The sequence below is a fragment of the Montipora foliosa genome, chromosome 7 (assembly GCF_036669935.1).
Source record: "Montipora foliosa isolate CH-2021 chromosome 7, ASM3666993v2, whole genome shotgun sequence".
NCBI lineage: Eukaryota > Metazoa > Cnidaria > Anthozoa > Scleractinia > Acroporidae > Montipora > Montipora foliosa.
The window spans coordinates 24,732,491-24,746,568 of NC_090875.1; the positions used below are offsets into that span (position 1 = coordinate 24,732,491).

Sequence of the window (14,078 nt, forward strand, 5' to 3'; positions counted from 1 at the left end):
ATTGGTAGATCATCTATTTTTTGAAGAGTTTCTCTTCCAAGTAATATGAACTTAGCCAATTAATGTGCATTATCTCTGATTTGTCACAAATGCATAAATTAACTTTCAAAATTTCCTCTTTTTCCTTGTCTTTCTTAAGGATAAGGGACAATTTAAGCAAAGATGACAATGAAAAATTTAAAAAATAGCTTTAATTTTAAAGAGAAAAACATTATTGGGTGACACGTGGGGCTTGCATTTTAGTACATTTCTTTACCATTTTTTGGAAAAGGTTAAATTTGATGGAGAGACTGAGAACACGTATCATTTAATGATTCTCTTTCTTTTCTCTAAAGCCAAGCCATATCTTGGATAGCTGAGCTTCACAGGACACAAAGTTATGTTTTTTTAAAGGGTTTTCCCATGCCATCTACAAGTGCTTGTGACTGTATTATTGCAGGAAACAGCAATGCTAAATTATTTATATAAACAAGAGTGAGGGACTGGCAAGGCTATATGCATTACTGGGGGGAGGTAGAGGGGAAACAAACTGGCAAAAAAAAGCTGAGATATCACAGGAAAAATATTTTGAAATTTTGTATCAATAAATTATTGATTTTTTTACAGTTTCATATTGTTTGTTACTCCCCAAAGGCTAAAAAACCTTCATTTGATTGTAGCACACACCTTTCACATACTTATGCTGTGCTAAATTTCATAGGAAAGAGTCTATGCCTTTCACTGAAGTTAGTTTGTTGCTAGGAGAAAATGTCATCAAAGAAGAAGCCCTTGGATGATGCAAGAAAGCGACTACAGGAAAAACTAAATAATGTTGAGGAACAATCTGAATATATCTGCCAGTTTATTAAAGATATGGTCAATGAGGTACATGTGTAAAACTTATGTACATTGTGTGTGCAATACTGTCACTCTCTAGTGATAAGAGACTGAAAGCTGTGAAGGATGTGCAGGGTACAGCACTGGTTGCTGAAATGCCTCAGGGGGGATGTGAGGGGATGAAACATTTGGTTTGAATAATCCGGTTGCAAAGACATGACTTGTGCTTACAGCTAAGATGCTGCAGGCCAGAGGAGTTAAACAGCTGGATACATTGTGATTCAAATTTTTAAATTCTTGGTTTAAAAATGTTCCATTCAGTTCAAATGTTGATTTTCTTTTGTCTAAAATTCATTAATTATTATAATCTGAAACAATGAAACTCAAAATTGAACTGGTTTAAAGACTTTTGAACCTGGAAAAAATTTGAACCCCAACAGATGTGCCACAGTATCATAAAGTATGTCTATAAAAGACAATGATGCCTGATGATCACACAAGGGACACTGGTATCAGAACTAATCATTCTGACCATTATTAAATATTTTGGCATTAAAACAATAAATTATGATACTGAAGTAATGGCACTGGTGGTTGGGGTCATTTATATCAAAGAATTAAACTTCATACTGCTATTGTGTCAAAGCTGTACATGTGTATTATTTCAAAGTCACATTCCATCCAATCAGACACAAAGAAACACCATCTTCCAGCTTTTCTTATTGTTATTAGTCTGCATGCCCATACAAGTGCAAGTTCATTACATTACATTGACCCCACTTAAAAAAGGGCTCCTTGCTGTAAAATACTTGGAGGACTCTTTAAGTCTGGGTAATTGACATTAACCACATAGTTTTATGTTGCTAAAAATGAACAATGTGCTTTGAAAGAGTAAGGTCTTAATCTTTATGCAAATGGGTTTGTTTCACATTAAAGTGCTAGCTACCTTAAGAGTAATGAAATTTGTTAATAACACTTTCCATTTGCTGCAATGGTTGGCACCCTGGCATGACTGGCTGCAAAACTCTTTCAATACTTACTTACCTTAAGCCAACCACATTCAGTTCTGACTTTCCAGAACAGTCTGTATGCATAAAATGAATTTTATTAGTGACCACCTCTTGATGATTAGTTATGTTCTTTCAAAGGCATCTACTCCTGCCAAGAAACTCCTTAAAGAGAAAGACCGCAAGACATTTTTCCAAAAGTATTCCTCAGTAAGTCAGGAACTAGAGAAATGCCTTGACTGTCTGTTGCTAATGAGTGATTCAATGACTGCTCTTGGAGAAGAAGATACACAGGGTATGTTGATTACCTTAAATTGTACAAAAATTATTATTCACCAAAGAGGAGAAGACTATCCATGGATATATTTACCAAGCTGTGAAGTCCCAAGGACGATACCACAATATTGACGCTGAAAACTAACAGTGTCATAAAATACTTGCGCAAAAATTATTAAAATTCTATTACAGCTAGAAAGTCATTATGTTTCTCTTTGGCTGCTTATAGGTGAATACTACATGGAAATAAGAATACTATTGCTATAAGCGGAGATACATGTACCTGGTAGTGTTCTGTGATGAATCACTTCCAAGTTAAATACAAATGTAATCTGAATGCCCCAGAATCACTTTAAATACCTTGTGTGAAGAAAATTATTCAAATATATAATGTTATACATCTTTGTTGTGCCTTTTTATGTACCGTTCCCTCCAACTTAGTGTTTAATTTTATACTCCAATTCATAAGCACTTGGGAATTATGGAGTTTGTGCTCATGGCAAGATGGTGCCAACAATCAAAAGCTGATGCAGTAGGTAATAAAAGAAAATGATCTTGCTTTTAGCAGTTTTGATTCAAGTTTTTTCTTTGTTATTACCCTGTAGACGAGATAGTGTCTGAGAGCAAACCTGATAAAGAAACAAACCAAAATCTAAAAGCTGCTAAATCCAAGCAGAATGAATTTGAAAAAGAGGATAGCAAAGTGGTTAGAAGAGAAGAGCACAGTAAAGGAGATACCGGTAAGTGCATTACACTCTGTATGTGTTCATTACCATGTAATGTGACAAAATCACAAACTACTTACCACTACATGGTTCCCTGAAACCACAATATTATTAAATCTGAAATCAAAATAATGATGCTGAGGTGAGGGAACTGAAGCTGAGTTCCCTCAAGTATTTGCCAACCCTATCCTAGTGTGATCAGCAACCTTGTGCTTGCAACATACAGTACCATGCAAAAGTAAGTTGATAGTCTTGACTCAATCCTCACGAGAATCAGGGATCAAGAATCGAGTAGAGGATCGAGACTCTATTCACTCAAAATCCAACTCGATGCTCCACACTCGATTCTTGCAAAATCACTGAAACTTGTGAAACCTTGTCAATTATTCGTACTTGATTCAACTTTCACGAAAGCGTTACTCCTTGATTAAATAACAACAGGAACTGTTTAATAAGAAAACGAGGTAGTGGCTATCATTACTGTGATTCCTTAATTCTCCATGTATTTTAGCATTTCTTCTTTCAACATTACAATGCAATGCCATGAGGAATGAAGCCTTCATGTGAAGGAAATTATAGATATATATTTTAATAATTTTTATTGATTGACTTTCAAAAAGAGCAGACAAATTACAAAATTATGATAAATTATTGTCATAACTTTACAGACAACAACAACAAATACTCGTGCCACATGAGTAAATTAAATAAAAACAATGGCTTTTCTACTCAAGGTTATCAAGTTAATTATTATATTAATGCATTAATTAACTTCTCCCACTCTCACTATAAAACCTTTTAAGTGTAGGTACGCTGTTTACAGACATATCTGAAGGAAAATTATAGTAATGATCGATTCAGCAATAAGTCATCTCAGTGCTAGACTTGTTCACCAGTATCAGGTTTCTTTCTTGCAACAAGCGTTATGAGCGAACCAAGAACAGCCTCTTTGCTGGAAAAGTACGGTGCGTGTAGCAAAAGCTGTTCCATCCAATGCAACTTTTGATAACTCGAGTTGGGAGTTTGTATGAGGGCAACATGGTGTTTTTTTCTTTTTCTCTGCTTCTTCTTTTTTTGTAAATGATATGTTACCAATTAAGCTAATGCGAGTGTCACTTTACCAAATCTTACGCAGGTCATCAAAGAAAGGTGAGAAGCATTGAAATAAGTGGTTTCACTCCTTGGTGTTGATTTCTTTAGAAAAATTAATTTATATTACTTCAAAAGATATACATAGTAGTATTGGGAATGTAAAAAAAAGGAGTTGGATGACTTGAGAAAACCTCAAGCTGTTTAGTGTGCTCTCATTCTCAATCGCTTGCGCCTTGGAAAGCGGGACATGATGTGGCAAATCAATATTAAAGTATCAACTTTTATTTTCATAACTACTCAATGGCTTTACATTGTGACGGTTCCAAGATAGGAAGGTAGATTGACAAGGTAAAAAACTTAAATAGCTAACATCAAAAACACCCTAGAACTGAAATCTACACCTTGCACTCAACAGCACAGTCACTCTTCTTCACTCTTTTTGTGGCGCCAAACGCATACGTTTTCATCAATAGCAATGACACATGTTTTTTTTCCCTCTGTGATGCCTGACTTGGGTACAGCTTTAAAATGTACCTTTGTTTTTTGTAGTTTACAAATGTACATTGTCTAAAGGCATCTTTCCTTTCTTACTCGAACAGTTGCGTCCAGCTAACTCTTCCGATGTAAAGAGCACCCAAACTAATTTTACCGCAAAATTCCCTCATGCGAATTTCAAACACTTTTCTCTCTTGGAAATACCGAACTGCCGAAGTAATTCTCACTAACAAGCTAGGTTACAGCTAGATTGTGGGGTGGATCACGCAGTCTATCGATTAGAAGCCTACCGAGTGAACAAATACCTCCACGATAGTGTCAGACTGTTTACAGTCTGTGTAATTGTCCAGTACGCTTTGATCATGCGGCCAAAGAATAATTATCTCCTCCACAATTGCATTGAAACATTTTGAAACATAGGGATCTTTTAGCAGTCTAATTGTGTCGTTCGTTGTGATTTTTTCCCAATTATAGAAACTGGATTCGAAAGAGCACTAAAGTCACTCAGTTTTCTGTGTTACTCCAAACAACATTCTCCGAAAAACTTTGGCAGGCTTTAATGTATCTTTCATTCATATTCCCAGTTGCATTTGGTGCTATTTGATAGTCTATAGAGGATTCAGTCAAGCGACAAGCTCATTAATTTCTCGATTTCTTCAACTCAATTCTCGATTCGATTCTCGACTGGATTCTCAATATTATTGTTCTTCCTTGATTCTCGATCCTTGATCCTCATGAGAAATGAGGATCAATGATCGAGCCGAGAATCGAGACTCGAAAGAGACTCTCAACCTACTTTTGCATGGTACTGTACAACCTAGTTATAACATGTAAAAGGGAAGTTATGACCTTGGCTATGGTGAGGCTGTATGCATGGGTGTTTGTGGTATTATTGGATATGGTTTGTTATATCTGACTGCATCTTTTTTAGCCAATGTCCATTGATCTTGTAGGTTATGAACAATATGATACATGTAGATCTCAAAGTAGAGCAGCTAATAAAATGGAATTTTTTTTTTAGTTTATTCATTTTCATGTTATGGATCTATGTAAATTAGTTGACTTACCTTTAAAACTTTTCAGATGATGTATTGAATTTTAGTGAGGGTAAAGAGATTACAGTGAGTACTGAACAAGGAAGCTTGGAATCCTCACAACCTGCCAGTTCCTCTTCAGTGTCACCAACTAAAGAACTTCCAGGGCCTAAGAATGATGTTGTCAACTCACCAAAGGATCTTCAGTCAGCAGACACACCAACAGCAAATGCTAGGATATGTAGTGACAAGACTGAGCCTGCCAACTGCAATTCAAATGTTTTATCCAATGAAGCTCAAAATAGTCAAGAAGGAATTAATGTGATATCCTCATTAATTGATGTTGAACCGATTAAACAATGTGTTAATCAATCACCAACAGAGGATATGGTTTTGGCAAGGGTACAAAAGAGTTCCAAGAGAAGAGGATCAGCATCCTCTACTGGTGCATTGTCTGATATTATTCAAGACATTAGGATTTCTACAAGAGAAGCAAAGATGGCAGCTGACAACACACCATCAAAAGGTACCGGTAAATGTTGATCCTAAAACTGTTGTACAGCCCACTCTGCATTGTTAGCCATGCCTCAATACAATACAATACAATACAATACAATGCAATGCAATGCATACTTAATTGACCGTTCCCCTTAGGGGCTTTTCAGGGCCAGTGAAACACAATTAATGAAATGACAGAAAAGAACAATAACAACAACTGTTAAGAATCCCAACTGGCCGTAGGCAAACCAGTTGGCTATATTTACAAGTGCAGCTAGGAAGTTGAACCAGGGACTACCAGGATCAAAGTCAGCAAGTGGTCAGAGCAGGTCTTGAACCCGGGATCTCAGGATCTCAAGGCAAGCACCCTAACCACTGGGTCACACTGCCTCCATGAACTCCTGTTCGGGAAAAGTAACATTACTCTGAACTTGGTCAAGTATGAAACAAGAAGAATGATCTTTATGCAGCATGCACTTTTAAAATCCAGAAATTTTGTGCTCAAAGGTTTACCTATAATGAAACATGTTTTCACAAACCTTCTTTTAATCCATAGTGCGGTTGGTCTCTTATCCTTTCAAGAATGGCCAGAAGCTTGATGTTATTATCACTGAAGTTGTGAGCCCCTGGGAATTGTGGGTGCAACCCATTGGAACTCAGTTAGATCTTCTAATGGAAGAAATGTGGTAAGGGATTCGTTTGTACTTACATTACACACTGAGGACATTGCTTTATAATTAATCATTCAATACCTCTAGAAAACTAACATCATGACTTAACAGCTATAACTGTACATGTACACTGTACTTCCTATGGCAACATAAGGAAGTACTGAGGTCATACACCCTGTTTAGCCAAGCACAGAGTTAAAACCACACGGAGATGGTAGGTCAACAAGGACATTGATACCTCTTGAAGACTAGCAGCAAAAACTAGGCAACCACTCATAATGACCACTTCAGCTACTGGTAGCCCTGAGGATATTTACGCCAAGCACAGAGGCCTAAAACATTACATAGATGGTAATACAATGTACAGCTGTAGACTGAACAGTGACAACATTACCCCTTAACAACAAAACAAAATATTCAGCAATTGCTTATTATTGCCTTTCGGATTTTTTTTTCTGTTTTCAGCATGCATTATGCTAGATTAGGAGCTGCAGGTTACAAGGGAGGTCTGGCAATAGCCCCTGCAAAGGGTGACTTCTGTTGTGCAAAGTTTTCTGAAGATGACACGTGGTACAGAGTTCAAGTGATAGCTGTGGATGAATCTCAGACAGGTTTGCAATAATTTAAAGATTTCTACACTATTTTCTTTGATGTGTAAGTTATTGTAGAGTTGATTTTCTGTTACCATTACTTCACCTCTTCCTTTGACCAATGAAACAACGGGATGGCGAGACTGGCAAACTGTCTGGTTTGAACGGACTGACTGATCTGCTTGCTTATCAACTACATGTAACTGTCTGATTCAGTGTCTGACTGGGTGACTGACAGAAATAATCATTGGCACACCTACTGTACAACTGTAACAACCAGGCAAGAGCATGCCAGAATCCCTCTTGGTCCATTCTTTTATGTTGTTTTGCCAGTAAATGGAACAGAATTAAAGCATTAATTTTCTGGCAGAGGTCAAGGTTGCATGTGCCTTGCAGTTCCATTGGACTGGATGGCTTTGTATAAGATTAAATTTGTTGCTGGGAAATTGACCGGGTAAGGCCCACAATTGAATCCTCAGTGCTGCTTGAGCCGAAATCCCTTTCTTCTCATTCAATAAAACCTTGAACATTATTTACCTTATGTCTCAATCATGAACAGATGCCTATGTAGAATTTATTTCTTTACACTATTGTTACCTGAGCTTCCTTTTTGAAAGTGGAATAGTTCATCTCATGATCTATAAGTGTATCCATTGTCCACCTTGTGGGACAAAACTGTTCCACCTTCATCTTCTTAAGCAACAAATGACGAGCTCCCTGACCAGCTACAAATGACGAGCTCCCAACATCAGTGGCTTCATAGTTGGTTAGAGCGTTGCACCGGCATCACGAGGTCAAGAGTTCAAACCCTATTTAAGTCCTGAATTTTTCAGGCTTCTACATTGTACATGTATATGCAATTGCTAAAAAGTGCATTCATAACTGCAAGGATCATAGCTTTACTTGATTGTTGACTCACTTAGTGCTTTATTGGCTTTCCTGTGCTCCTCAAACCAGTTTCTTTGGCCAAATCTGATAACACAGGGACTTTAAGAATATGTTATTGACCCACTTGCGTTCAGAAGTGCATCTAATTAGACGCAGGTCCAATTTTGACATCCAATTCCAAAGTATCCCATTTAGTCTAAGCCTTTGCTACATGGACCTTAGCTCAGACTAAATGGTAGAGGTGGATGCCACGAGTGACAGAACGACTGATGACTTGTTAACCATTTGACTGACAAAGGAACTTACAGTTGACCTTAGCTAACAGACTGGCAGAGGTGGGTGCCAAAACTGACAAAGTGACTGATAACAGGGTAACTGCACATTTGGGCTGACTTATGGACTAAGTGACTGAACAATAACTATTATTATTATTGATTGATTGAGGGAATAACATAAGGGCTTGCTAAGTTTGCTGATTCGCAATTGTCGTTGCATGTTTTATGGTGTGTCTTTATTATTTTTATGGAGTTTGACCCTCCATTTGTTGTTAGGTTCCATAGTGTCTGTTGTTTCTGTTGATGATGGCAATCGTGACAAAGTTGGTCTTTCTCGTTTGAGACCACTTGAAGAAAAGTTTACCAAGCTTCCTTGTCAAGGAATGTGCTGTGCCTTGTCAGGTGTGAGACCTATTAAACCAACATCACAAAAAACACCAGGTACATTGTAAATCAGTACTACAGTACACATGCTGTTTTAATGTGTATATTTTATGTTAAGTTAATCAGCTTGAGACAGAAGAACATGACCTTAAAGCGTGTAACTTGCAACTCTTTTCTTTTCAACAAGGCTGGGGATTTTTGGACACCAATTTTATACTAGTCTGAAATTTTATCTGTCTCCTCCCTAACCCTAGGGGGTGCAGGAGAGAAAGTCTCTCGTGCCCGCTAGGGTTAGGGAGGAGACGGCTGAAATCTCAGACTAATTTTATGTCTAAATGTGGACAAAAATAAAATTGAAGCCGCACGCGCGGGAAAATGTACGAGCTATGGTACATCCAAATAGAACGAGTTTCAATCGGGTGTCGTAAAACCAAAACCAAAGTAATTACTTTGGCCAATCAAAAAGTTCAGACACAATCGAGTAAACCAATCAAAACTCGAAGCAGTTAAGCGTAGCCGACACAAAGCGCGGGAAAATGTGTACCCGCGAGCCACGATTGGTTTTGGTTTTACTTCTGATTTGTTGAAAAAGTGGCGCAAGAACTTTGAACCAATCACTGAGTAAAGTAATGCAAAAGCAATGCAATTCGCTAATTACTTTCGACACTCAATTTAAAACCACTCTAAGGAAATTTTTAAACTAAAAAAACCCAAGCTCTGAACCAGAGTTAATAGACCAATTCGGCTAACTCAATGTTGTACCCAATTCAAATCTTTTGGGAATAAAGCTTTTTGTTCCAAGTATTTCCATATCATTTAAATGTGAATGCTTCATTGTCATGCAAATTCAACACACAAAGAATCTTAACCCCGAGAGATTTGAATTGGGTACAACATTGAGTTAGCCGAATTGGTCTATCGCTTTAAGGTCTTGAGCTTCTGTTTGAGACCAATGAATTTGTTATTTCTGAGTCTTCAGTGGGAATCATAAACCTACATTATTATATCTCTCGGGTATAATAATATATGTGATTGGCTAAATTAATTGCGATTGGCTAAATCTACAGTAGGGCCGGCTAAATTTGGAATTTTGATAAAACATTATCTAGCAAGTTTTTTCTGTCGTTTATGATACATTATAAACTTTTATATAATAACCAAATCAATGCGCGCGCTCTGATTGGTCAATCAGCTATGTTTTATTGTGTCAGTAAACTCATGGAAAAATCGCGCGTCTTCTGAATTATTATATAAAAGCAATAGACCACAGGTTTCTGTGGTTTATAGGCATGATAAACCACTTGGAATGTTAGAAGAACACTGCGGCTCGTGATTTACGAATAATTCTTCTCGTGTTCTACCAACATCCTGTGTGGTTTATCATGCCTCCGAGTGGTTTCAGTCAAATGGCATGGGTCTTAACCTCGACAAATGTCTTTCTTTGTGGGTTGGATCCAATAGTGAAGATCTTCCATTGCAACTTAAGAATAGGAACCTGCAGTTGAGTTCCTCCATGAAACTTCTGGGTATAACGATTGACAATGCACTAAATTTTCATGAGCATGTATCCGGACTAGTTCGCAAAGTCAGTAATCAACTCCAAGTGCTTAAACGACATAAACGTCTAATACCAACTGGTGCCAAGAAACGTCTATATGAATCATTTATATTATCGCGTCTTAATTACTGTTCCGTTATCTGGCTTCATTGCGGCAAAAAGAATGTAGATAAACTGGAGAAAATTAATGAGAGATGCCTCCGCTTTGTCTTCAATGACCTTCATAGCACTTATGACGAATTATTAGACTACATTAACCAGCCTTGTTTACAAGACCGCAGGATACATGATATGTTGACTCTCGCTTATCGAGCACTTAATGGTAACACCCCTGTATATATTAAGAATCTACTCAACGTCAAAGATACTACTTATAACCTATGAGGCCAACATCTTCTCAATGTCCCCAGCGTTAATACCACAACCTATGGCCTACATTCTTTCCGTTATTTTGCTTCTAAACTCTGGAACTCGTTACCTAACTCACTTAGAACCGCTCCTACGACCAATGCATTTAAACTAGCTGTAAATCAAATTAAATTTGATCGTGATTGTTGTCCTTTTTGTAATTTAGCTTAACTTTATATCTTATTTATTGTACATTATTGTACATTATTACATACATGTGAATATGTCTTTATTTATTATGTACAATAATTCTTAGTCTATTTAGTTTATTTTATATATTATTTTATTTCTTCGAAGATATTAGCATAATTGGTTGCTATCTGTAATTCGAAGTCAAATAAAGGTTCTTACTTACTTTTACTTACTATGCCTATAAACCACAGAAACTTGTGGTCTATTGGTTTAATAAAACCGTTTGAATCTTGCAAGCGACTATTTCAAACAGCCAAGAAGATTCATTGGTTTTTCGGATTTTGACGCGGCATTCTTTGCGTCAGTTAAACTTCCGCTTGACTTCATCTTTAATTGTTTCCTTTCCCGCGCTCCTGATTACCTCAGAGATATAACAAATATTATACTAATCTGGTTTTCTCGGCCTGTACTAAAAGTTACGGATCCTCGTTTTTCCCGTTGATTTATGGCCCAAGCGCGAAGACCTCGGTTATTAAGAGGTATATCTTACAAATAGCAAGGGGAGTTTTTTTTTAGTGATTCACTTGATACCAAGGTGGTGGAAAGTGAAGACTGAAACTCAATAACAATGTCGCTTTTTAGTGTTATGACCGGACACAGTTGGAAAACTTCAAAAGCTTCTGACAGAAGTCAAATCTGACCTTCTAATTACTCTTTTGTGTGTTGTACGACGGAAAATACTCATGATACTAAAAATCCACTCAATTCACTACTTACACAAATCCCATAATACACGTCTTTTACCCCCCAAAAATCTGTATAGGCATTGTTTTCGACTTCTCTTGGGACATTTTCTGTCCCAGGAGAAATTGCAAACAATGGTTATGCAAACGTTTTGGGGGTAATAGAGGTGTATTGTGGGATTTGTGCAAGTAGTGAATTGTCTTTGATAGACTCTTTGAGGGGAACAAGGTTGGCGCTGTAATGGGAGTGGTATGAGATACATTCATTTCTTGTGCAATCCCATAATACACCCCTTTTACCCCCCAAATATTTTGCATAATCATTGTTTTCAATTTCTCCTGGGACAGGAAGATGTCCCAAGAGAAATCGAAAACAATGCCTATGCAATTTTTAGTGGGGTAGAAGAGGTGAATTATGGAATTTGTGCAAGTAGTGAATACTCGCATCACAACCTCGTTCTCAGGGTCTCTACAATGGAGACCCTGGGGACGAGGTTGACTCGCATCATTCCACGTTGTTTTTTTCCACAGGGGTTACATCTTCACTTTGGAGTCAAGAATCAATTGATTGGCTGAGAAAAACTGTTGGCGGTAAACAACTCCAGGCGTATCCAACAAAAACCAATGACCTCATTATCGTCGATTTGTATGCTCCTCCTTCAAAAAGCCCAAAACAAAAGCACCAGAGTGTTGTCAAAGGTCTTCCTTCTTTGCATTATAGCATCACAGAGATGATGATCAATGTTGGCATGGCGCAGAGGATTGTGTCAGCAATCGCAAACAATGAAAATAGTATGTCTACAACTAGTTCAAAACCCTTATCAGTCACAAACAAGGACTCTTTGACTCGAAGTGTAAGTAGTGTGAGTATTGAGAGCAAGATAGAGGAAGAAACATGCTCCAAGAATGATGAGAAGGCAGGCGACTGTGCCGGGATAGGCAACTTAATTTCATCCACAGATACTGTTGTACATTGCCCAACAATTAGTTCGGAAAATAGTGGTTCTGTGGTTAAAGATCACACATTGCTAGGAAGAGATAACATGTTTCAGGAAGGAAGGCTGGAAGATGAAGAACAGGAAAAAATGAGCGGAGAGGATTGTAAAAATCTCATTGAACTGCAACATGTTGTACATGATAGTAAGTATAGAAAATCGGTGAACGCGAGTCCATTTCGTGGTCTATGGGCACGAATTTCAAGAGCCGCCGTCGAGTGCAATTTGATAACTTTCAAAACATCACAAGTAATTATAAATCACGAAATACTCGAGCAAGTTCGGTCGATTTTTATTTATAAACTCCACAAACTTAATCCGTCGCTGTGTTTACATCGCAACTTCCGTAATGCACTCTATAAAGCTTAGTTTTCACGAGCGACGCAAGCACAAACGCAAACATAAATGCAAGCATAAGAGATTCGTGTCAAGTGAAAGCTAACCATAACGCAAGGACAAACACACGATTTACGCGGAGCTGCGAGTGGAATCTGAAACGGGTCTTTTTCATTGGACGAACATCACAGCTTGCGTTGGGCTCGCGTTACGTCCAGTTTCACGCAACGCAAGCGAACACAAGCATATACGCCAGCACGAGGAAACGAAAAAAATCCCTGTGCTTGTGCTTATTCTTGCGTCAGGCCCGTTTTCACGGTGTAATAAGCGCTCTTATGTTTCCGTCGCTAGTGAAAACCAAGCTTAACCTGCTTATGCATTCATCATTGACCAATCAGAAATGCGAGATTTATGTTCATGCTGTTATCCTTTGAGGGAAAGTAAAAAATCCTTCTTGTTTCAAGGAAATTCATGAAACTCCCCTTTTTGTTGCGATTTAGCTCCTTTTTTTGAACATCGGTACATTTTGTTGTTCAAGTCGCCGTAGTTTTCCTTTGGTTTCCTTTGCTGCTCCATTTTTGTTTTTACACTTTTGATAATCGTGCATTGGAAAGCCTGTACCCCCCTTTCGACGCCCCTTCCTTTGTGAACACTTAAAAGTCATCAGTCCGTAGCGCGCTGCCCATCTTTTATGTCAAACACTTGATCCAGCTTTTCACCAATAAACGATGGGTGTCGTGCAGTAAGTCGTCTTCTCTGTATTGACGCAGACAGTGCTACAAAGCTTCAAGAGCCCGTACTTACACCAGGTCTTGAGGGTTCCTTCATCGAAAAACAGCTCCCACCTGTGGATGGACCTATTTGTCTTCAGATGCTCATGTCTCATGTTGTGAGCCCGAGTGAATTCTACGTTCATCTTGTCACGCCAGACGCAGGCATTCTCGATGTCTTGATGGATAATCTCAACAAGTTTTATGAAAGTAAGTTATTACACAGTCGTAGCTCGATTATTTATACTCTGCAGCCAGCTTGCAGTTTTTAATATATTTAGCCAGAGAACGTCCATTCAATTTTTTTATCACTCTTCTCATTGTTTCACGTTCATCCAATACAATAGCTTAACTTTGTTTTGCAGTTGACGACAAAGAAACGTGC

At 37.9% G+C, this 14,078-nt stretch overlaps 1 protein-coding gene across 3 annotated transcripts in view; it reads left to right on the plus strand.

The window, feature by feature from the left end:
- LOC138011514 (tudor domain-containing 6-like) overlaps nt 1–14,078 on the plus strand; it is a 36,293-nt gene that overhangs the window by 391 nt on the left and 21,824 nt on the right. For 2 of the 3 annotated variants that reach the window (XM_068858554.1, XM_068858555.1), the window contains exons 2-10: nt 742–864; nt 1,965–2,118; nt 2,705–2,839; nt 5,495–5,971; nt 6,500–6,629; nt 7,080–7,225; nt 8,644–8,808; nt 12,124–12,732; nt 13,694–13,903. In XM_068858554.1, the coding sequence (XP_068714655.1) occupies nt 748–864; nt 1,965–2,118; nt 2,705–2,839; nt 5,495–5,971; nt 6,500–6,629; nt 7,080–7,225; nt 8,644–8,808; nt 12,124–12,732; nt 13,694–13,903 (2,143 nt within the window). In that variant the 5' untranslated portion in view covers nt 742–747. Of the gene's footprint in view, nt 1–700; nt 865–1,964; nt 2,119–2,704; nt 2,840–5,494; nt 5,972–6,499; nt 6,630–7,079; nt 7,226–8,643; nt 8,809–12,123; nt 12,733–13,693; nt 13,904–14,078 lie in introns of all 3 variants that reach the window. The other variant, XM_068858556.1, reaches the window with a different exon arrangement.